The sequence below is a fragment of the Teleopsis dalmanni genome, chromosome 2, assembly GCF_002237135.1.
Source record: "Teleopsis dalmanni isolate 2A chromosome 2, ASM223713v2, whole genome shotgun sequence".
Lineage (NCBI taxonomy): Eukaryota > Metazoa > Arthropoda > Insecta > Diptera > Diopsidae > Teleopsis > Teleopsis dalmanni.
The window spans coordinates 141,186,804-141,209,952 of NC_051847.1; the positions used below are offsets into that span (position 1 = coordinate 141,186,804).

At 26.5% G+C, this 23,149-nt stretch overlaps 1 protein-coding gene across 4 annotated transcripts in view; it reads right to left on the reverse strand.

Annotated features, from left to right (window-relative positions):
• Nucleotides 1-23,149, reverse strand: part of LOC119684577 (atrial natriuretic peptide receptor 1) — a 137,832-nt gene that overhangs the window by 24,074 nt on the left and 90,609 nt on the right. Inside the window, exon 1 of one of the 4 annotated variants that reach the window (XM_038098646.1) lies at nucleotides 14,131-15,128. The exons of the other annotated variants lie outside the window; for them this stretch is intronic. Coding sequence (XP_037954574.1) covers nucleotides 14,131-15,028 — 898 coding nt within the window. The 5' untranslated portion in view covers nucleotides 15,029-15,128. Of the gene's footprint in view, nucleotides 1-14,130; nucleotides 15,129-23,149 lie in introns of those variants that run through there. 4 annotated transcript variants of the gene reach the window in all.

The following is a 23,149-nucleotide window of genomic DNA, read 5'->3' on the forward strand; positions in this document are numbered from 1 at the left end:
TTTAAAAGAAAACAATTATTGTAGGTCAACATACTTAATAAATCAGCTCGTTTGTACTAACAAGATTTTAAGATGGTTTGAAAGGAAAAGTAATAACTACACATGAGGCATGAAACTAAATCTTTTAAATTTATGCACTCATAAACTGATATATATATATATATATATATATATATCTGTATATATATACATATTATGTTACAAAATATGTATAAACAAATAACAGAAAAAGTAAATACTTTAAGGTGAATGAACTGTCAATTTAGCTGTAAATGCAAAATTTTTATACTCAATATTGGATTGATTTCAAGCTTTATTTTCTTTCAATTTCTAGTAAATATTGAAATTGAAGATGATTGCTCCACATATACAGATACTCGTACGAATGAGTAGTGACACTGAGTTTTATTTTTCTTGAATGAAAGACATAGCTTTGTTATTTGAAATCTATGTTGTATATAAAAAAACATAAAATTTTAACGATTTAATGAAATACTTCACTGATTTTAGTACTGTGATGTTATTCATCAAAAAAGAAACTATTAAAACGACATAAAGTGAGCTTAGGTAGTAGCTTTTTGGCACATTTTACAAATTGATTGTAGGAAATTAATTATTGTGTTTTACATAAAAAGCTAACAAGTTTAAAATTAACGATTTAATAAAATTCAGCATTTATTGCTAGTAAAATAAAAGTCAAAGTTATTGAAGATAAATATTTTAAATAAGATCTTGTTCACTACATTGTGTTTGAATACAATAATTGGAAATTAGTTACGTTTAAATACAATATATAAAAAAATTTAGATTCAATATAAGATGTTTGGTAAAATACTCTATTTATATTATGTGATAATTCATAAGAAATCCACATCTCAAAACATTTCTTTTCATATTTTGTGCGTATTTGGCATAGATTTACATATTCGTATATATTATAAGTCTCCTAATTACAAATGTTGCAATGATAGTGTTGTGTGGGACCTTCACTCCGAGTTATAAACCTTTGAAGCTTAGTAGTCTACTACGATGAGTTTTGAAAATCATATATTGAAAAATGATTTTATAACAAATTTGAAAGTATGCAACAGTTAGTCCAATTAACCAATCAAACTTTACGATCCATTGTGGTACCACTACTTAACATGGAACCTTAAGTTTAATTAATTATAAAACTATTTTGAAATCGCATGGTACTAAGGATATAATTGCCTAAGAAGTTAACCCCGCATCTGGTTAGAGTTAATTTTATAATATTCATAAGAGAGAACTTCCAGAAACTAATTTTTTTCTATACATTGAGTATTTTTAAGGTTCGATTCGGTTACAGTGGCAGCCAGTCTAATTAGTCAATCAAACTTTACGGTCCATTATGCTACAACTACTTAAAATGGAACATTAAGTTTAGTTAATTATAGAACTACTTCAAAGTGGCAATAAAGCGCAGGGTACTAGATATAATTGCCTAAGAAATTACCCACACTTGTGATTAGAGTTTATTTTATAATATTCATAAGAGAAAATTTTCAGATTAAGAATCTGTCTACCATATACTCAGTGGTTGGTTACATAAACCGCAAACTACGACAATGTGCTCGCTTAGTATGCTGATTAAGACCCTTATTCGTATCCCATTAAGTTTCCGATATATTATCCTATACGTCAGATAAGTGTCTTTCTTTCTAAATGATTAATTGATGTTTCAAATCGCACTGTTTTTTAATAAGAAATTGAAAGTGGCAATTGATATTGTGATATCGCTTTTGAATACGTAACAAAACAATCTTAACAAATTGTATGGCATTGTTGATGAAATATTATTTCGTTTAATTAGGCGTTCCGGGAATATTATGGAAACTGTTACCTATAGTTTCAATGTATTATAACTTTTATATATTGAATCAGGCTGTTTCTCATGATTAGTTCAGTTAATGTTTGCCACTAGAGTTGGAATCGTTAACTTGTGCAAAAATAAAAATTATTTTATGAACATTTTATATTGCGGGTACGTGTTGCAGTGGGTGGAATCTCACGAAACTTTGTAATCTTAGTAATATAGTGAAATTACACAGTACACCCAATTTAATCCCTCTATTCAAAAAAATTGAATAGTTGAACATGTTTCGGCTCAAATTTCGAAAGGTTCCGGTAAAACAATTGGGCTAAAAAAAGATTCGAAAAAAAGCCCATTTTAAAAAGTTCTTTTGAATATCTTAATGGGTCAGAAAATACCACACTGTGAGTAATAACATTTTTTCATACATAAAATATTTAAATAAATGTGCAAACACCGAAAAATATTTTGTTATTTATTTTCACAAACAATAGTCAATGCCAATTTGCACCTCAAGAAGTGTACAAACAATCTGTGAAACATCGGATTATATGTTTTGGTTTTACAATTTTAACTATATTGAATAGTTTGTAAACCAATAAGCTTTCAATAATAAAAAGTTTATAAAAAGTATAATATTTTGGGTTATGCCAAGATCTTCCAAGGATTTTAGAAATGTTTGTAGAAAGTTAAAGAAGAATAATAAATACCTTGTCTAATCATATAACACATTTTTAAAATGGGATCAGTATGAAATTACTCTGTTGAGTAGGTAGGTAATTGTTGACCCTACGCTTAACATACACATTCTTCGTTCTTCTTACTTATGGAAGAAATCTTCTTTTCAAATCTTATCTTTAATTCATTTATTGAATATTATAAATTATATATGTTCTAATTAAATAATTCATAAATTATTAAGTCACGAGATTTCATCATAGTATCATCCCACTAGGCCAGGAGTAAAACCGGATCGTCGCAACAAGATATCTCATTTCTTTCTAAGAAGAGACAACCACATATAGTAAAAGAAAATATCATAATATATAATATATTTGTCATTTCATGAGAAATAATGAGAAACTCAATGAATATTTATATTTTTAAATAAAAATTCAAATTACAAATATAGGACAATACAATAGAGTATAGTATAATACAAATCTTTCCGTTCGTTAAATAAATGAATTCTGCATAAAAGTGTAGTAAAATGTGGTAAGAGCTATCAATATCTACTTTTAAATTCAATATTTGAGTAAAAACAAATAAAAATTAAAATATTTACGTGACAATTTGAACAAAACGTGACGCTATTATGGGCACAAGCCAAAACAGTACGTCTGGCGAATCCCAAAAAATTGTTGAATGACAAGCATTCAAAAAAAATTAACATTTAAATTTATTTGTTTTACAATATATTTAGCAAATTTTCCAAAAAATTTATTAACACTTTTTTTAACAATACATATGTTATAATTTTTATTTAATAGATTGTTGATAGATATCTCAATAAAATGGGTGTGTACAAATTGAATATTCCGAGAAGATACTCGTATCAATTCAAAATTGATCAAATTTATAAATAATAATATTGTTGTTAATAACAATTTATAATATGTAAAAATTATTTATTAAATTTGAACTATTTAATATAATTAACACGTTCTTTTTTTTACCAACTATGGAACTTTAATTAGTAATAATGAATTATATATAAAAGCTAAGAAACAATAATGAATGAGAAATCTGTAAAATATTCACTGTCTAAAAAGGTGTGTAATAAATTAAATTCAAATTATAAAAATCTGGTTTCATTTATATTGTATGAAATAGGCAAATTCATTTTTTTAATTGATTTTTATGTTAATTTGTAGTAATTATTTATTGCTTACAGGTATGATGTGTTACTGCGAGATACGAAATTGTAAACCGCACAGAATGAATTCACTTTGTTACTTTATTCAGATTGTAATATTTCACTTAAAGTACACATATTAATAGTTCAAAGTACTTTATTTATACAGATTTCAATGTCATAATTCAATCATTTATCGGTTGAATTTAGTAATTCAATTATTTATTCGGTACATGAATTAAATGTCTTTTAAATTCAAATAAAAATTAATGCAGATAATGAATAAAAAAATAAACTTCCGGGCAAGTTTAAAAAGAAATCAATTAAATTGATTAAAATTGACCAATAGATTCGAAAAAATTTCATTAGTTTTGACATATTGTAATTTGTGAGTTTACTGTGTGTATCAGTGAACATATAGTTCATGAAATGCAATATAAAAGATTTAAACCCGATTTCTTAGAAAAATCTGTACAGCTTAACTATAGTAGATGTATAGCCATCAATTACATGTGTAAATTTGTAAAAAAAATTTTAAGTATTTTGTCAAACGTTTCCAATAAAATAAAGTATGCAGTACATTGATAGCTGCATTCAATCTTCAAGGCACTTTCGTCAAAATGTCGCGAATGATATTTTACTCATGAACAATGTCACAGTTATGTTATGACAGATCTATCATGTAGTTTATAGTATGTTAGACCTAAGTAACACCTTTTTGTTCTGGTGCATCTCTGGTAACTAGTCTTCACCGTTTCGGGTATTGTCATTGGGTAAAACATCGTGGGCATGGGTTATGGCGCTATGACAGTGTAGTTAGTAGATAACTGGAGGTTTGCACACAAAAATATACAATTCAGATTGATTAACCTAATTAGACAAAAAATTGTGATAAGCTGGTTATATATATTTGAGTCATGTTTCTATTTTAATGGTTTAGTCGACGTTTTTAATTGCAGTTACTCGTTACTTTGTACGTAATTTTTTTTTAATTGTTTTACAAAAAATGTTCTGTTTAGATTTGTGCTTTCAGATATATATCTAATGTTATTTGCTTGAAATTAATTACAGTGAAATAATAAGATAAAATTTTATCAAGATTCATTAAATTCTATGATACTCATGTTTCGAAAAGGTATGACAAAATAAGGCTTAAAGCACGAAAATGCTTACTTCAATTTAGGAAGAATAAGCACTAGTATACGACAAGGTAGTGTCCTCATTCCTTTTTATATTTATCTATTATATAAGTACGATATGCTATAAAATAACCAATACATGACTGCACTACTCGCAGACGATACTGCGGTAGTGCTCTCTTGACAGTAAAAAAAACTTTATCGGTTTTGTGATTTGCTGATTTTCTAATGAGACGAAAAATTAGCCCGCATTATATTCACATCTATATAATGCTTATTATAATGCTCTTATAATCTACATTATAAGAAATGTAGATTATAATGCTATATGTATAAATTGTATAAATATATTATATGTAATCAAAGCTAAACATCGTGATATGACGCTCGGTGGGAAACTCGGTTGTTAGTCGCATGTGAAGGCGAAATGTGAAAACTTGACTTACGGCTGAAGAAAATGTGTTTCCTAACGAAAGGCACGCGACTATGTCAATACAAAACGATTTTCTATTGTATATACAAATTCTAAAAGCGATCTAGAAATAATACATTCAATTCTGCATTACTCCAAGAAAATTTTCAACGATGATAGATCAAAAGAACAACTATACTAGTTCCCTTATGGGAAGCTGGTACCCTCACTTGCTGTGTATATATAAATACATAAAGCTTTATTTTATTTCTTTTGTGTCAGAGTTAACCAAACATAATTAAGTTAGTAAGTGCTATGTTGTCTTATACTAGTTTTAATTGTGAAGTGAATTCGTGTAATTTTAGAATAGTTGAAAAAAAAGTTTTTTTTGTTGTAAGTCAGATTGTAAGTCATTATAAGAAATAGATGTAAATGAAAAAGAAAAGGCAAGTGACAATAATTAAATAATTTTAGATAGATTATTTTGAAATTAAAAATGATCAGCAAACTTTTTTATATCTGCAGCAATAATTCGTATATTCTTAAAAAGTGTTAAAATTGTACTTGAAAGTTGATTGAAATTCTATAAAATTCTATGTCCCCAATTTCATGTTTTAAGAATATAAAGTTTTTTTCTATATATTTTTTTATCTTTCACAATTTGTATCTACAGTTAAGAAAATTTGTTTTCCTAGTGTTAAACTTTTTTTTGTACCTGTAGAGAGAGACATTGATACTCACAACATATTGAAATATTTTCCAAATCGCATTGTGCATCTGTTCTATAATGCGCATTTGCATTACAGCATTTGAAATTTATTTTCTTTTAAATAGTTTTTAAATTGAAGAACATATTTTCGTTTACAGTAATTTTCTACAACTTTCCAAATATCTTAATATTTATTATAGTAATTTTCGTTTGTTTCCAAAAATACCTACACTTGGAGCCAAGTTAAATATAATAGCATTTTTTCAACTATAAATTTTTTGCTGTCCTATAAAGTTTTATTAGCAAATCATAGTCACATCTGTGTAAACTTGAAAAAATTGTTAAACAAATAAAAGTTTTTACGTCATATTGTGAATCTGTACCTTGGTAGACTTAAGACTTTGTGCCAACAATAATATGGCAAGGTTTGAGGTCAAACTCTTTAACAAAAAATTTATTGAAAGTGAAAATAAATCTCATGTAATTAAAAAAGCAAAGCGTGTAATTAAAATTCAATGATTAATGTTTAGCTGCCAGATAAGAACGCATCTATATAAATAAACTAAAGAAGGTTACATATAATTATAAACAATTAAAAAATAAAGAATTTTAAATATATAATTTGATATAGTTAATTAATTCTAAAAAAATTATTATACATCGTTATTAATTTTAAATATATTGAATTTAATTTTAATAACAAAAAAAATTTGCTTTAATTTTGCCGAAGGTTCAGTATTGCTTTTAGGTAGTTACTATATGAATCATAGCCCATTATATAAATAATATACATACAGTCTAACTTCCATAACTCGAAGTACCATTTTGTAAAGAAAAGGTTCGACTTATGGAGACTTCGAGTTAGAGAATTTTTTTTATTTTTTTTTTATTTTTTTTAGAAACTAGAATTACATTTTAAGATATTTATTTATTTGCAATCAAATACAGCAAAAGAAGTTATAATGAAGTAAAATATTCAGAAATTAAGGTTTGGGATTTTAATTTCTTTTTCTAATTTTCAGTAAAAAGAGATTTCAATTTATTCAAATTTTTATCAGTTGTAGTATCATTCGTTTGCAAAAAAAATTTTGAATGAGTCTTCTACCTCATTCTTGGAAGGCTGATGAACGATTTCTTCCGTCGAACCATCATCAGTTTCCGTTGAGCTTATAGTCGGATCCATTAATTCAGAGCAATAACGCTCAATAACATCGCCATCTGTAGGAAAGCTTGTTATACAAATTTCATTGTCAAGCTCAATATAATATGATGGTTAAGAGTAGCATTGCAAGTTATTTTATTTATTTTACTTTCACATCAATTTGCGATATTCATCAATGTTATTCAAGAAAACTAAAGGAATATGTCATCTTGTAGAAAATTGGCCAAATCCGAAATAGATTCATACTTAAAACAAAAATTAGACTTATGGAATGCACACTCCCATATTCCTGTTGCCCCGTGACAATATTTTTATTTGAGTTATAGAGAATTTCGAATTATAGAAGTTCGAGTTAAGGTAGCAGAACTGTATGTAATTTGGTCTCTAAAACGCTGTTGCACTCATTTTATTTCAAAATGTTGTTTAGTAAATGTATATATATATATACCTAAATTCATGTAATTTTGTGTCGTTGATTTGTGGTATATAGATAGGCGAACAGACAGAAAGACGCCATAACAGCGAAATAAAAGGAAGGACTGCTGTTCTATTTAAGTGATTATGTTGATCATAAACACGAGTACTTATAGATAATATAGTGTCTAAAGATAACCTTTTTATATACCTGTTTTTGAAATAGTATTATTAAAAAAGGGTAAAAAATGACTAAATTTGTTTAATAATTCATAATAAATTTTATTTTAAAAAAGGACTACACAATGTTCGGAAACATATATTTTCCTGTGAACGGTCAAGAAAATATGTTAAAAAAACAAAAACATGAAAGTACTTTCTTCAACAGCAATAATTCAAATAAGTCTTAAAATTAAATATTGTTAATAAAAACTCGGTTCAGTTCTAATCCGAATGTATTAAATGCTTTTGTCAGATTAAATTTTTTTTTAACTTGTAGTTAGCTTTCATTAAAAGACTACTTTATTTTTGTATGTATTTAGTTTATATTAAGACTAATTTAGTTAATATACCTTCTGCTCAAAAAGTACTCGGATTTTGTAAATAAAGCACACAAATTTAAATTTTATTCCAAATTTATTTTATCTCCTTCAAAATATACTCTTTCTGAAGCGATATACATATCCCAATCTTGCATACACTTTTCGTAAGCCCGTGAAGGTATGGCTTTTTGAGCTTTTAGACTTAAAACGCTTACCACAAAGTGGCAATTTGAGTATCGGGAACAGGAAAAAGTCGCACGGCGCCAGATCTGGTGAATTTGGTGCCTGAGCGTTGACAGTGGTGCCGTGTTTGGTTAAAAAATCGCGTACAACAAGAATTTTCCATAGTAAAAATCGCTAAATGCACTTGAGGTAGTCTCACATTAACAGCTGATGTAAACAAACTAATTGACAGATGGCGCTTGTACCATATGTCAAGAAAGGGTGTACCAACATAACAAAAAAAAATTTTGAAAAAGGTTTATAACTTAAGGAGTAGTTAACAAACAACAAAATCTGGATGCTTTTTGAACAGAAGGTATTTAATAAATTGAATATATCTATGAATTTCTTTAAACCATTATTAATACTTCTACTTGTGTTTTATAGAGGTTTAAATATTGGACATACATATTAATCCAATAACGGATCTAGAGGATTAGGGTAAAAATTTTTGTGAGTTATTCGTATTTCTAATTTTCTTCATTGACATAATATTTAATATTTTATTGTTTTAAATACGCTTTTTATCGTACATTGCTTCTTTTAACAATGAAATAAAAAACGCCATATTTTTTTATAAAAACTTAGAGCTCAATAACAATATTACATATAACCAATACATATAACATAAATCTATAAAATGATTTAATTAAATATATTTTCCCATATATTAATCACGTGTATCTTGCCATTTATGAAATATAGCTCTAACGAAATAAAATATTTAATTTCTTAAAAAAATTAAAAAAAAAATTGTGATTAAATATAGTTACCTCTATAAGCCAATATTAACTCTTTTTATTAATTTTTTAAATATATAAAAGGAAATTCAATTTTTTTAAAATCAAAATTGTTTATAAATATTTAAAAAATATATTTAGATTGTGGCAGCAATATAATATATACAATGATAACCCTCAATTTTTTCTTTCAACGCTGACAAAATATATAACCACGATATATATACAAATTTATTAATACAGATTTAAGTTATTCAAAATAAATCTAAAAAAATTAATAACAAATATCTTTTTTAAATTGAAAAATTTTAAACGGCTTAACAGTGGAGGGAGTCCATAGCACTTTCAGAAGGATTGCAAATCCATTATGCAGTAGGAATAGAGCTTCCATTAAATGAAATTCTGTTTAAGTGCAAATTTTATATGAATGAAAGAAATTTCCGCATTTTCAATTTTGTTATGGTTTTTCTACAAAAAAAAATATTCTCAAATTAAAACCGCTTAAATGCAATTTCCGAAGAAACGAAAGGAATTAGTAACAGTTGAAATATTATATTTATGCTACTACGACCTTAAAATATATTTGTAGATAAAAAAAATTTATAAACGGATGCCAAAAATAAAACGCTTGTATTTGAACATATGGTGAACTTAACGATTTAAAAGCAGAATTTATTAAATGCAGTAAAAGGTTAGATTGTTAACAAAAACAGATCGATTCCTAATTGCTATCTGTTGCTTAGGATTGATTATATGTAAAAGTCGAAGATACAAATAAAAGTAAACAATTTACTTCTTATACATTTTTCTATTTTATATATTTTTTTTTTATATATTGATTGTTTTTTATAATTGAAGAAAATATTATACATAGATATCAAAAAATAAAAAATTATATTTAATATTTACTTTATATTAATATATTTTAGGCGCAAAAACGATAAGAACGCGTTGTGGCACATCTAAACGCGTTGTGGATGAGGATTATTGTGTTTATTGAGGATTATTGTGTGCTTGATAGATATCTCGAAAAACAAAATTGGTTTATTTGGGGTCGTAAACATTCACAGGTAACTGTCGAAAGTCTTCGTCATCTGCAAATATTCGCTGTATATTATGATGTACACGAAGTACAAACCACCTATTTATTTTTTATGATGATTAATTGATTTAACTAATTAAGATATAATACAAATTGTTAATTCTGATAGCAATAATCATATGATCATCAATTTTTTTTAACGTTAATTAAAGACATGGATTTCAAAGATTGAAATCGAAAGGTATTATAATCCGAATTTTTATAATCTCTAATTGCATATTTTGATTACGTGAGTTTGTCAACAATATCATGCAGTATGTTATATTTAGAGTTTTTTTATAAGATCACGCAAAAATAATCGTATTTATACGGATAATCCTGAACTGTGGTTGATTTGAAAACAAGCCTTCTTCAAATTATTGCATTTCAATGGGGAGGTCAATCACGTTCAACCACAAATGTCTCTTATTTATGTTTATTATTGGAACCAACAACATATATATTATTCAAAATTCATCTTGGTTCCATTTCAAGTTAGTCGTTTTAATATATTGAAATAAATGCATTATTTAGTTTTTATTATTTTTAACTACTATATGTATACAATCCAATTGAGTCTGACACAAACCAATTACATCTGACATAAACCAAATAGATCTGCAGAGTTATGAATGAGCTGAGTGCTCATTGAATTTGTTAGATGCTGAATTCAAACATAACTATGCGCCTTAATTGTGATTGATCTAGTACATATTATGATTTACCTACAACAACAATGCCCTTTTATTATACGTCTCAACTGAAATCCACTGCTACCCATAGTTCGTTAATTATTTTATTCCAATTTGTTGGTCTTGATGTCATTGAATTTTGTTTAGTTATTTATTTTTTTGGTAACTTTATGGAAGCTTTTCTAAAAACTGAGCCATTAATTGCCGCTTAAATTAATAGATCCCATCCTAATAAAAAACATATGTCATCGTGAATGTATATAAATTACAAAAAATAAAAGAGAAAAAGCAAAATTATTCAAATACCATCAGATGTTCTTAATATAAATGTTTATAAATAAAAAAAGTATTAATGTTTCTATTTTTGTTCGGCTCGTTTTTTGTTACTGTTTAATATGCATTAAGTGAAAAGTTTGTCTGGCGGTAAGGCAATTAAATATTTTTAATTATTCCATAAAATGCTTAAGTGTTAAAATAAAAATTTAATGATATAAATATTTAAATAGCATGAAATAGATATTGACAAATTCTTTTTATAAATGTCATGGAAAAATTTAAACAAATTGGTAATATATTTTCTTATTTTATTTGTTAGATATTAATCTAAAATAAATGGATTGCTAAATAGATTTATCTTTGAATAAATAAAAGTAGATCAATGATTTGTTCTTAAATTAAGAACAAAGTTTTCCATAAATTAATTTTGTGTTTGGTTTACTTTGTTTCCTCTCTATCCAGAAATAACTATCTTCTAAATTGTGTATATATTTATAAACGCAAAAGATCAATACTTTTAAATTTTGAATCTCTCTTTTTCTAATTCTAAAGTTTTAATAATAATACATTCATCCCTCATATTTGATGCTGTTTTAGGAAAGTGGTAATATTTCAGTAAACTGTCATGTAATTTTAATTTAAAATTACCAAAAAACAAAACAGTCATTTACATTTAACTTATAAAGGATCTAATTGAAACCAATCACTTAACCAGAAACGATTAAGTAGTATGGAAGGAAGGGTGGGAGCCAGTTGGAGCGAGTATTTAAGCAACGTTGCTGATTGTGTTTAAACTGGAAAATACGATTGTCGCACTGGCTCCACGTTACATCGCTGGATAATTAACTAGAACCAGTTTGGAAATAAATTTATAATGCATTCATCAAGTCCCTTCAGGACTTTTAGTTTGGGTTGTGAACAGAGTATGTTACTCTTTATGTAAAATCAACGTAAAGTAAAGTTGAATGTGGGCTCCGAGGGTTAATGCTTTTCGCAACCGATTAAAAAGTTGCGGTGTAATCCGAAATGGTATCATAGAGGTGTAACATAAAATTTTACATACTAAATTTTATGCCACAACATAGAACAATAATAATAATAAAACAATAGCAAAAGTAACAATTATTAAAAACCATCACCAAATTTAATACAATAAATAACAACAGAACAATAATAAAAACTTGTAAACAAAACACCGTTGCATTCACAAGATCAAAACAGCAGCATACATCACACTTCTTCGGTATAAAAGGCGAATGATAGTGCTAACTGTCATTCTCAAGACAGTCAGCACCATAGCGAGCTTACGATCAGATCGTATTAATAGTGCTGCCTAAATGCAAGGAAGAAATTTACATTCCTTTAACAAAGCAATTTTCAAGTGCGTTAGAAATCCACATTTCTAACCCAAGATCAATTATACTGCGAAGAAATTCACATCTTTTCAGCAGTCATTCTCAGGACAGTCAGTAAGGTAACGAGAGGGAAGACAAATCGCTCGAAACACACGCGCTGAAGCATCAGGAATAGAAATTTACATTTCGGTTCCCATTTTTTTTGTGATAGAATTACACATTTCTATTGCATTTTTATTATTAACGAAATCAATATTTCGTTAGTAGATCAAGTGTTAAGGCGATAATTACACAGTGATATTATCAACCATACCAAATCCACGGCTAACGAAATCAACATTTCGTTAGTGACCATTTCAAAGGTGGTGACAATTTCTATTTGCGATCACCAATAAATCGTTCCTGGACAAACGAAATACACATTTCGTTATTAACCGTACAAGAAATTTACATTTCTACCACGAATCCATTGATTTTACAGTAGAGAAACCTAGATTTCAGTAGCAAAACCTCTGTCTACGTCATACCATCGCAAATTTTCCACTGCTCCTATCAAATAAATTTATTGTAAGACTGAACCTGGAATCCGGCGAGCGAATCCTCGACGAGAAAGGTTCGTTACAGAGGACCACATCTCAATTTAATTGTCAAGACTATTATATTTAAGACTGGCATTATCATAATAACTCAATAATAAAGCTACAGATTGAAAATGTTAAAATAAGTTTAAATTCAATTTAATTAAGAATATTTCAGTTTCTATATCATTCAATGTTGCTCATATTATATATAGGATGTTTCTTGGGGTGTCAACAGAAAGTTGGACGTCAATTTAAGAGAAATCTATTAAAAAAATATGCAGTCAAAAAATGTCGAACATTTCAAAGCTTATTTTTGTAAACTGCAGTACATCATTTTTTAATCCATTAAATATTCCTTAAATCAATAGGTATTTGTATTGAAATTGCTTTGAAAATCATGTTGCTTTGATATCCGTTTTTTTGGAAAATGTTGGATGATTTTTGAAGATCTTTATATTTTAATATCTTATTATCCTGAGAACACTTTTTGTGAAATTATTTTGCTTTTATCTTCAGTCATATTCTTATAATAATTTTTAGAAGCGACCTATCTACTTTTTGGTATGCAGTCTTAGCTGCTTGAATGAATAATTTTTTTGTTTAATTTAAGTTTGCTTAAACGCCTTGCTACTATGTAAATATTAAAAATAATTCCACTCTATTTTAATAACATATTTTTTGCGGTTAAAGTTCTCTTAAACCCCCTGTATTTCTGTACATATTGAAAATAATCCCAGTTTTTGATTCGATTTTTTCTCTATTGAAGTTCTCAAAAACTATTGAAGTTCTCAAAAATTTTAGTAATGTATAAGAATCATTGTATCTCTGTTGATATTGAAAAAATCACACTCTAATATATATTGCATATTAGACCTATGCACCAAATCTAAATTTTACGAGATGTTTCCAGGAAGTAATTAGATTACAGTTGGGCATAATATTTAAAGAAACGATTCCATAAAATTTTATCAATTACATTCGTAATCAAAAAACCATTCTCAAAATATAATAATCTCTTCACTAGAGATACCACTAGAGATATATTATTTTAGAAATATTTTTTTTTAACTTAAGAATTAATAATTGTTTATTAAAAGAATATAAATTAATACTTACTTCTTGTTTGTTTTGACACTTTTCGTAACATTTCCTCAACTTTTGATTTTTTATTAATAATTGTATCAAATCCTTGTTGGAAAATTGATGGTTTGCTTAGTTTATCATGTACTACAGTCATACAGAAGAAACATACGGAATTACCTTTCACTTTTATATCATCATTTTGAAATATCAAACCAGTACGAGTCCAGTTAAAACTATCTATAATAGCACGTACCACATTACCGAGATTATTCATTTCAGCACCTCTCAAACGTGTCAGTGTTGGATAGCTATCATCCTTTTTATCAAAATGGCCTGCATTACCACCGGTAGTGAGTATAGGAATTTGCCAGACACCAGCATAACGTGATATCGGTGCCAGAACGTAATCACATGGTAAACCGAATACTGCATGTATTTCCGACCATTTGGTATATATCTCGAAAAAACCAATTGGACCGAATATTGATGAGCAAAATGTATCGCGTGAAATGAGCTTAAAATCAACATGAACGGATGGACCAAAACCCAACCGTTGTATGTGAGCTATAGCCAGTTCCAGTACTGGTAATACTTTTGGTCTGATACAATCATTTTTATTTTCCAATTCTTGACTAGGCAGCAGTGCAACAAATATGATTTCCTTGCGTATCACAGCATGACGATTTGAATGATGATTCTGGATGATATTTTTTGTTGAGTTATTATTGTCGGTAGCTTCTTCTTCGAATGTTTGAAAATTTAATATAATTTCTGTGCTGGCACTTTGTTCGGAAGCGACTGTTTTCGATGTCAATGCTTGGTTGGCGTTAGCAACATTGTTTTGTATATTGAGTTGAAATAGTAGTAATGTGAGAAGCAGTAGAATTCTTGTTAATGTAGATATTTTATGCATAATGCAGCCAAACACCATAATCGTTGTTATTGTTCGTTTGCACTTTGAATACGACGAAGTTTATTTGTGAAATTCTACTTTAACTATTTGGAATTTTGTTGGATAGACAAAATATTTTCAGAAGAGTCTTCTTTCGTTTTGAATTTTGATTTAATTTTTTTTAATTGCATTATTTTTGTTTTTACCATAAAACATATAATTTACAACAGTTTTATATATCACTTTTCAATACCTTTTTGTATAGTATATTTATTAAGTTGTTTATTGGATTTGACATTTTTCAAATATTCTTTAAGTTTTTTTTATTGTTTATTAGTTTGTTTAGTTTTTTTTAGGCCTTAAATACATAAACGTTCAAAATATTTAATTAAAATTTAAATTTTAATTTTATTTAAATTAAAATTCAATTTTATTTAAATTAAAATTCAATTTTATTAAAATTTATTTTTTTGTAAATTTTAAAATTTAGTTTTAAAATTATTTGTAATTTATATAATACATAAAATCTACACATTAAATACAAACAAAAATATTAGAATATTTAATTAAAATTAAATTTTAGTTTTATTTAAGTTAAAATTCAATTTTATTAAAATATATTTTTGAAGTTTTAAAATTTAGTTTTAAAATTATTTATAATTTCTGAAATACATAAAATTTACCCATTAAACGAAAATATAAATTTTTTTTTTAATAAGAAATTCAAAAAAAAATTTAGAAAAAGTAATTAGGTTTTTGAAAAATGTTTATTAATTGGTAATTTAATAAATTAAATTATAATTTTTTATACATTCTTTTAAATACATAAAATACCTCATCTTTTCAATTTCCAAAAATATTTTATATATACTGGGCTACCCAAATAGATTTATAATATTAACAACCACATAATGTATATTAATTATTTGTGAAAATATAGCTGCGAGGGAAGGTGAAGAAGAATGATGAGGAGTAAGAGTAAATATATTTTTATAATATAGAAAATAATAAAACACCCATGATATTATTATTTACTATTTAATATTCTTATTTACTGGCCTACCCAAATAGATTTATATTATTAACAACAACATTTAATGTACATTTATTATTTTCTAAACTGTAGTTGCGAGAGAACAAGAAGGATGATGAGGAGTAAGACTAAATATATTTTTATAATATAGAAAATAATAAAACACCGATAATGATACTCACACAATTCAGTTTATTACCTGTCGAATATATATATACCATTATATTTAAAAGTTCTGTTAATAACAATAAAAGTATTAAATAGGTTAAATATTACAATTCTACAGAAGCTTCATTAATAAAAATAGATATGATTTTTAAAAACCAAAATGAATATACAATAGTATTGTATCTCAAATGGATTTATTTGAATTTCTTCAAAAATTTTGCATATTTATTTGCAGTTTAATATATGTATATTTCAGTATAAAAGCTCTCTATATGCAATAAAAATAGATGGCTATTGTTATTAAAATAAAATGAAATTTTAAATTTTGATTTTTAAAAATATTTTTATATGGAATACTTAATTTTGTGTATATATATTCAAATGTGACTAAGCAAACATAATACAATAATCTATTTTCGGTTATTATGCAATTGTATATATTAAATTTGTCTAGACAAGACAATTAATCACATTTAATATATGCTTAAAATGGATTTAATATGAAAATTCACACAGACTAACGAATCCATTAATGAAACAGTATATATAATTCCAAATCAGCTAATTTAAGCATTGTTAGTGGAAATATATTAAAATAAATAATTTAATAAAATGTATTATGGAAAACAAACAAAAAAGTTGTATATTATTTTTATATCTATTCATTTCATATTTATTATTTTTATTTTAAGTAAAAAAAGTAATTTTAAAATTTTTAGTTATTAGTATAGCAGCTTCTAAAAAAAAGTAATTTTAAAATTTTTAGTTATTAGTATAGCAGCTTCTAAAATTTGTTGGTATAAAATTATGAGGGTTTCCTGTCTTACAAAATGATTAATATAATATATGCTACCTACTGGAGCTTGTAACTTTAATTATGTGACTAGAAATATTGCTCTAATTATAAACGAAGAAAAAATAAGTATAAAATCATTATTTTAAATAATTTCTACGACCTTAGTACATAACTACCTTAGTACCTTAGTACATATACAAAACTGCATTTTAGTAACAACTAAAGTATCAGTCCAATATTCTTAAATCTTGGTTAATGAAGATAACCAATTCCAATCTATAGCGTTGTTGTTTGGGATAAGATTAATGTGATTTTTTTTTTTGTCTCATGAAATGAAACTATTTATAATTTGTGTAAGCAGTTTTCACAATTATTAAATAGAGATATCAATCTATTAAAGTTTATTTTACTGTCTTTAAAGTAACCTCCTACGGTGAAGGGGTTAGAATATTTCCGGGGTAAGGCATGCCTGTCGTAAAAGGCGACTAAAATCCCGGTGCCACGCCGATACTTATGCCAGAAGTGTGTAGTAAGTAGTAAGTGAAGTCTGCACTTGCGACACACGATCGAAGGTGTAAATCCAATACAACGGCGTCAGCGACCCGCAGCTTCGGCTGTGCTGACCAGTTGAGGTCGGACTCGTAGTGGCTGTGGTTAATACGCCAACTTACGCGGGAAGAATGTTCAATTTTGGTTCACAAAATTTTGGGTGCTACAACTCACATTGTAGCAGAGGTTTAAGATGGGTTTCGCATTGTACCAAGATGGAAATTATGTCTTGCATGCATCTCTTCATTGGTACCGGCGAAATTACTAAGAATATTCTAATAGGGCGTTGATTGACGCTTCGTATCAATACGTTGTGTTTTTGAACACCGTAGTGTTAGGCATTGAATGCTACGTAAAACAACATGTAGATCTAGTGTCTTTAAAGAAAAGTTCCCTTGCGAGTAAGGGATTAGAATATTTCCGAGGTATGCATGCCTGTCATAAGAGGCGACTAAAATTCCGACGCTATACCGACACTGTGCAAGAGTGTACATGGTAGTAAATGGCCGCCCCACTTGCGACACTCGACCAAGGGTGTAAATCTAGTACTACGGTGGTCAGTGGCTCGCAGCATCGGCTGTGCTGATTCTTAGTGGCTGTGGTTATACCCCAAACTTACACGAGTAGAATGATTGCTATTTGTTTATCATTCATTCGGCGTGAAATTGTCTCTTTTGGGCTTTGACGAAAATGCATGTTATGCAGAGTGTCATAGAAATTGTAATAATTTGCTTCTAACAGACATAAATGTTGACATTTGTTATTCCTGAATAACACTGCTTTATCTAAGTGAAGAACCACAGATAGCATTGGCTCTCATGATCAAATTAAAATCGATATATTGTTTTTTCTCTCACTTGTAATTTTATAATTTGCATTGAACCGACAACAATTTTGCTTATGATGACACTCTACATAATATGGCTTTTAGTACAAATCTCCAAATCGTATTTTATCGCTTGACCATTTGTGTGGTATTCATAAGCGAACAAAATCCCAACTATAGGTGTGTAACTGAACAGAAATGAATTTTTCTATAGTAGAGTAAAAATGATCTGTAATATAATAATAGTGTTAAAATATAGTAATACCACATTTGCAATTTTCCAATTTTTAATAGAAATGACAAATGCTGTTATAACTATTTATATATTAGGAGTAGAAAGACGTGCTTGATATCCAAAAAAGCGTCTTATTATTTGTATGGATAATATTATGTTTTAAAAAATAAATAAAAGGCAATGGAGTAGCATTTTTAAAAAAATCAGAAGCAATCCGGCATTATACGTTAAGAAATGATGAGAAGTGTCACTCGTATACTTTTACAGTTATTTCAGTTATTTATTAAAGGACCAAAAATCTAAGACTAAATCCCTAAAAAATTGTTAGGTAACAGTCGAATTTTAATAAATCAATTTGAAGAGTTTCAATAAACTTTTCAAACATTTCATTAAAATATTTCCAGAAATATTATTCCTTATAGCATAAAATGCTATAAAAGCATTTTACAATGCTTTAAAAGCAATACAAAAAGCAATACTTTAAAAGCAATACAAATATATAAATATATAAATATATTTGTATGTGCATATAACACCAATAGGTATTAATAAATATATACCTTACATAATTTATATTACATACGTACAAATATAAAATTTGAAATCTCAATCGCATTATTTCAAATATGTATAAAAAAATTTCAAAAATTTTTATTGATTATACTTTTCCTTTTTTGACTTTCAAGTGCTTAAAAAAATATATTGTATTCACAAAAAAATGTTATCATTAAAAAAAAAATCTATAATTATATCGCTTTTAAGCAAATAACAATGTATTTTAATTTTAACGCATAAATTATTGTCTGTCTACAGGTTGAATACTAAAAATAAAAATAAATCTGTCTTAAAAGTTTTGAACCTGTTAAATAAATTCGTTGTGTAAAATTTTAAAACACTTTTGCAAATATACACAAAAATGTGCTGGAAAAAAATTACAAAAATATTATAATGATAATATAAATAACAGAAGTAAATAAAAGTTAATAACAACAACAAAATCCTTAAAAAGCTAAAAATAAATTCGAATTATACATATTTTTTAACCTTATTATGTATTTAGTTTTATTTTTTCTTGCGTAATTGTCAAGATGTCTACACCCAATAAAAGAATATGTAAAGATAATAATTATAGAAAAAAACAAACCAAAAAAAAAATATAATGATTTCAGGTGTTTTTGCCAGACAATAGTTATTTATTTAATATATTTAAATATTTATTAGTTTCTGTTTCACTAATATTTATATTAGTGAAAGAGTATATAAATTTTATGGATCTTTATTTGCATTAGCAAAATTTTTGTCAGGTGTTCTAAAAATATATCAAATACTAATAAAAATAATAATTGTTTTAACTTTAAGTAAAGGAGTTTGGTTTGTATTAGTAGAAGTGGAGTACTATACAGCTGTAGTTCACTGTAGATTAAAGTATATCTTATATTGAAAAGGTAGGGAACACTTTTTACTAACAGTTGTTTGTTCCTGAAATAAAAGTCTCTAGATGGGCCAATTTTTCCAAAATCTTTTTTTATTTATTCCATTTAGGTCTTTATCATTTAGATATTTGAAGTTAAAATAAAATTTTTTAAATCATATTTATACATTTTTTAATCATTAAAAATATCATTAGAATGACTAAAAGAATTTATATTTTTTTCAGACCGTCTGTACTAAAAATAGGCATAATAGAGATCTAAAAACGGCTTGAAATTAACGAATGTTTTATTTTTGATCAATTACTATTAAACTACATTAATCTTGATAAGATTTTTATTTTCATTAGGTTTTTTTTATTACTGGGCTTAGGTCGTTAAAAATTACTTTTATAAATTTATATTAAATATTTAATTATATTTTAATTTTTATAAAAAATTGTTTGTATTACAGATATTTGGATCTACTTTGTAGACTATCTTCAGTGGTTTTTATGTGTTAAATTAAGGACCTAAACTCAACAATAATAAAAAAACGTGTTGAATATTGGTCATAATAAAAATTTATTTTTATTTTCATTTAGAAAAAAAAATTTTATAGTTTTCTCTCTCCCAAATCTTTTAAGACCAAATCTATTGTAGCTTGTGACCCAAATACCCCATTGAATGATTTACCATATCTACCGAACAAATAAGGAACATAAATAAATATAAGTAAAATATTATTTTGTATAGACTATTTTATTTTTTAAAAATATAGTAGTAAATATTATATTTCATTATTAGTTTCGAAAATAATAAATTAATAACAGTGGTTTAAAGAAAAGTATATTTAGGTAGCCAGGGTTAGGAAGTCACCGCGTCACTGAATCCTCGAGGATTATTGTGACATACCCACTTCGAGTAGCAGTTAAGAATGCCAGTATGTCCTTTGGAGAGATGTTGCTTAATTCCGTTATAAGCGGATAGGCAATGGATAAGTAGCGAAGTCTGAGTCTTGCAAGACTATCACAGTGACACAATATGTGTTCTGCTGTTTCCTCTTCTTCGTAACAAAGTCTACAGCTATCGTCTCCAGTAAAACCTAGATTCAATAAATGTTTTTTAACTCCGCAGTGTCCAGTTAGAAAACCTGTGACAAGTCGGATGCCACTTCTGTTCAGCATAAGTAGCTCCCTAGTTCTGGCTTTTGATCGAAACGGTATGGATTCTTTTGCTTGTCTGCAGGTAATTGTATTTGGCTTTGTTATAGCTTTAATATATTGTAATAAAAAGTGTTTAACTCTCTAAAATTTCATTTTATGTGAACTTTTTTATATTGAAATTAATGCATAAATATAAGTTAAATTGATTTCAAACATTTATTGGAATAATTTTGTAATTTAGATAGTAAATGATCAACATATAAATGAATAGAGAAATATTCAGGCGGACAGATAAATGCAGACAAATGGAAATACCTAAAGCACCTGAACATTAATATCCATTACTCTTGTAATATTGTAGAAAAATATAATATATGATCTGTACTTTAAATTGTTTCCCATATAAATCCAACTGTTTTATAAACATCTTAGCCAACTAAATTTACTATTTATTTATAAGAGGATTAGAGTAAAAACACTGGATGAATAAATATAATTTTATACAAATGATTTTTGAAACCGATTCTAGTATTTTGTTGGCTGGGTTAAATATTTATATTGTAATAAACTATTTCAAATAAATTTCATTATTAATATTAAATAACGAAAAATTAATATTTAATAAAGATTGTTGGTTTTATATAACAAATGTACAAATTCAAATGAGTCCAGACAATTTTACCTAAGTTTTAAATATGTGAAATTTTGAGCTTTGTAAGATAGTGGTCTCTATATAAATTCTTTGGTAAAGTACAATATATTCACAAGTTTGACAATGATCTGAAATTAGTACTGATTTCATTTAATTATAATTTCATTAGTATTTATTTAAACATTATTTATCTTTATGTATAGAAAATTGTTAAAATTTAAATATACTATATAATGCATAAATGTAATTTTTTGATTTTTTTTTAATAAAACATCGTGAATTTTTGAAGAATTTAATTTGGAAGTTTTCAATTTATTTACAATTTATATTGAAAGTAAGCAGCGGGGTTATATGTACATACATTATATCAAATATATATATTAAATTGTAAAGAACTATTTTTTTATAAAATCTCAAATTACAAATAAAGGTGATAATGAAGAGTTCGCAATTATAAAATAAGTATTATTTTTACTGTTTGAAAACTCCTGGTGAGGATAGAATGATGTATGTATAGATGTAACGATGCTTCAAATCAAATACGAAAAAGAAACAGATTCAAATGGATTAAGAACTGTTGTAGAACTAATTCCTGATCAAAAGTGTGTTTAATAACATGAACAATATTTTGTTAAGCGGAGGAGATCTTTAGGAAATGCAATTTATAAATTAATAAGTGAAGATATTATTGTATTCTTATCCTATAATATAGTATATAAAGTTAAATATCAAAACATCAAAAAAAAAATTTATTATTTTTGAAAATAATTCATTTAATGATAAAAAATATATGTTTTGAATGTCTTAAATATGACTGTTCTCCTTTTGGGTTTTAAAATAAAATAGTAAACAAACAATCAGTTCTGCTCTTAAATGTTTGGTTTTAAGCTTGCAAAAAAAAAAAAATAGTATATACTAAAGAAGTAAGCATATTACCGTTCATAATTCTTATATATTCGCATTGCCTTCTTCATTAATAATTTAATTTAAAAATAAATTTAATTTTGAAGCTTATAGCTCTTGGTAGCAAATTGTTAAGATATTGTATTTAATGTAATATACATTATATACAGATTTTAATTTTGTAAATGAAAATTTTTACTCACACTAAAGTTAATTAAAATTTTTAAAATAAATGAGGACAAGTGGCAGTGTTAAGTTTAAATTCAGATTTTAGTGAAGAAACTTTTAAGACCTTGTGCGAGTTCGAGCAAAATGATGGTAAATTGAAGGAAATAGTAAATTATGTCGGTATGCAGAGAATGTTAGTATTACCAGAATTTCGAGTAGGATAAATTAGATAAAAATTAAGTAAATTAGGTGTTA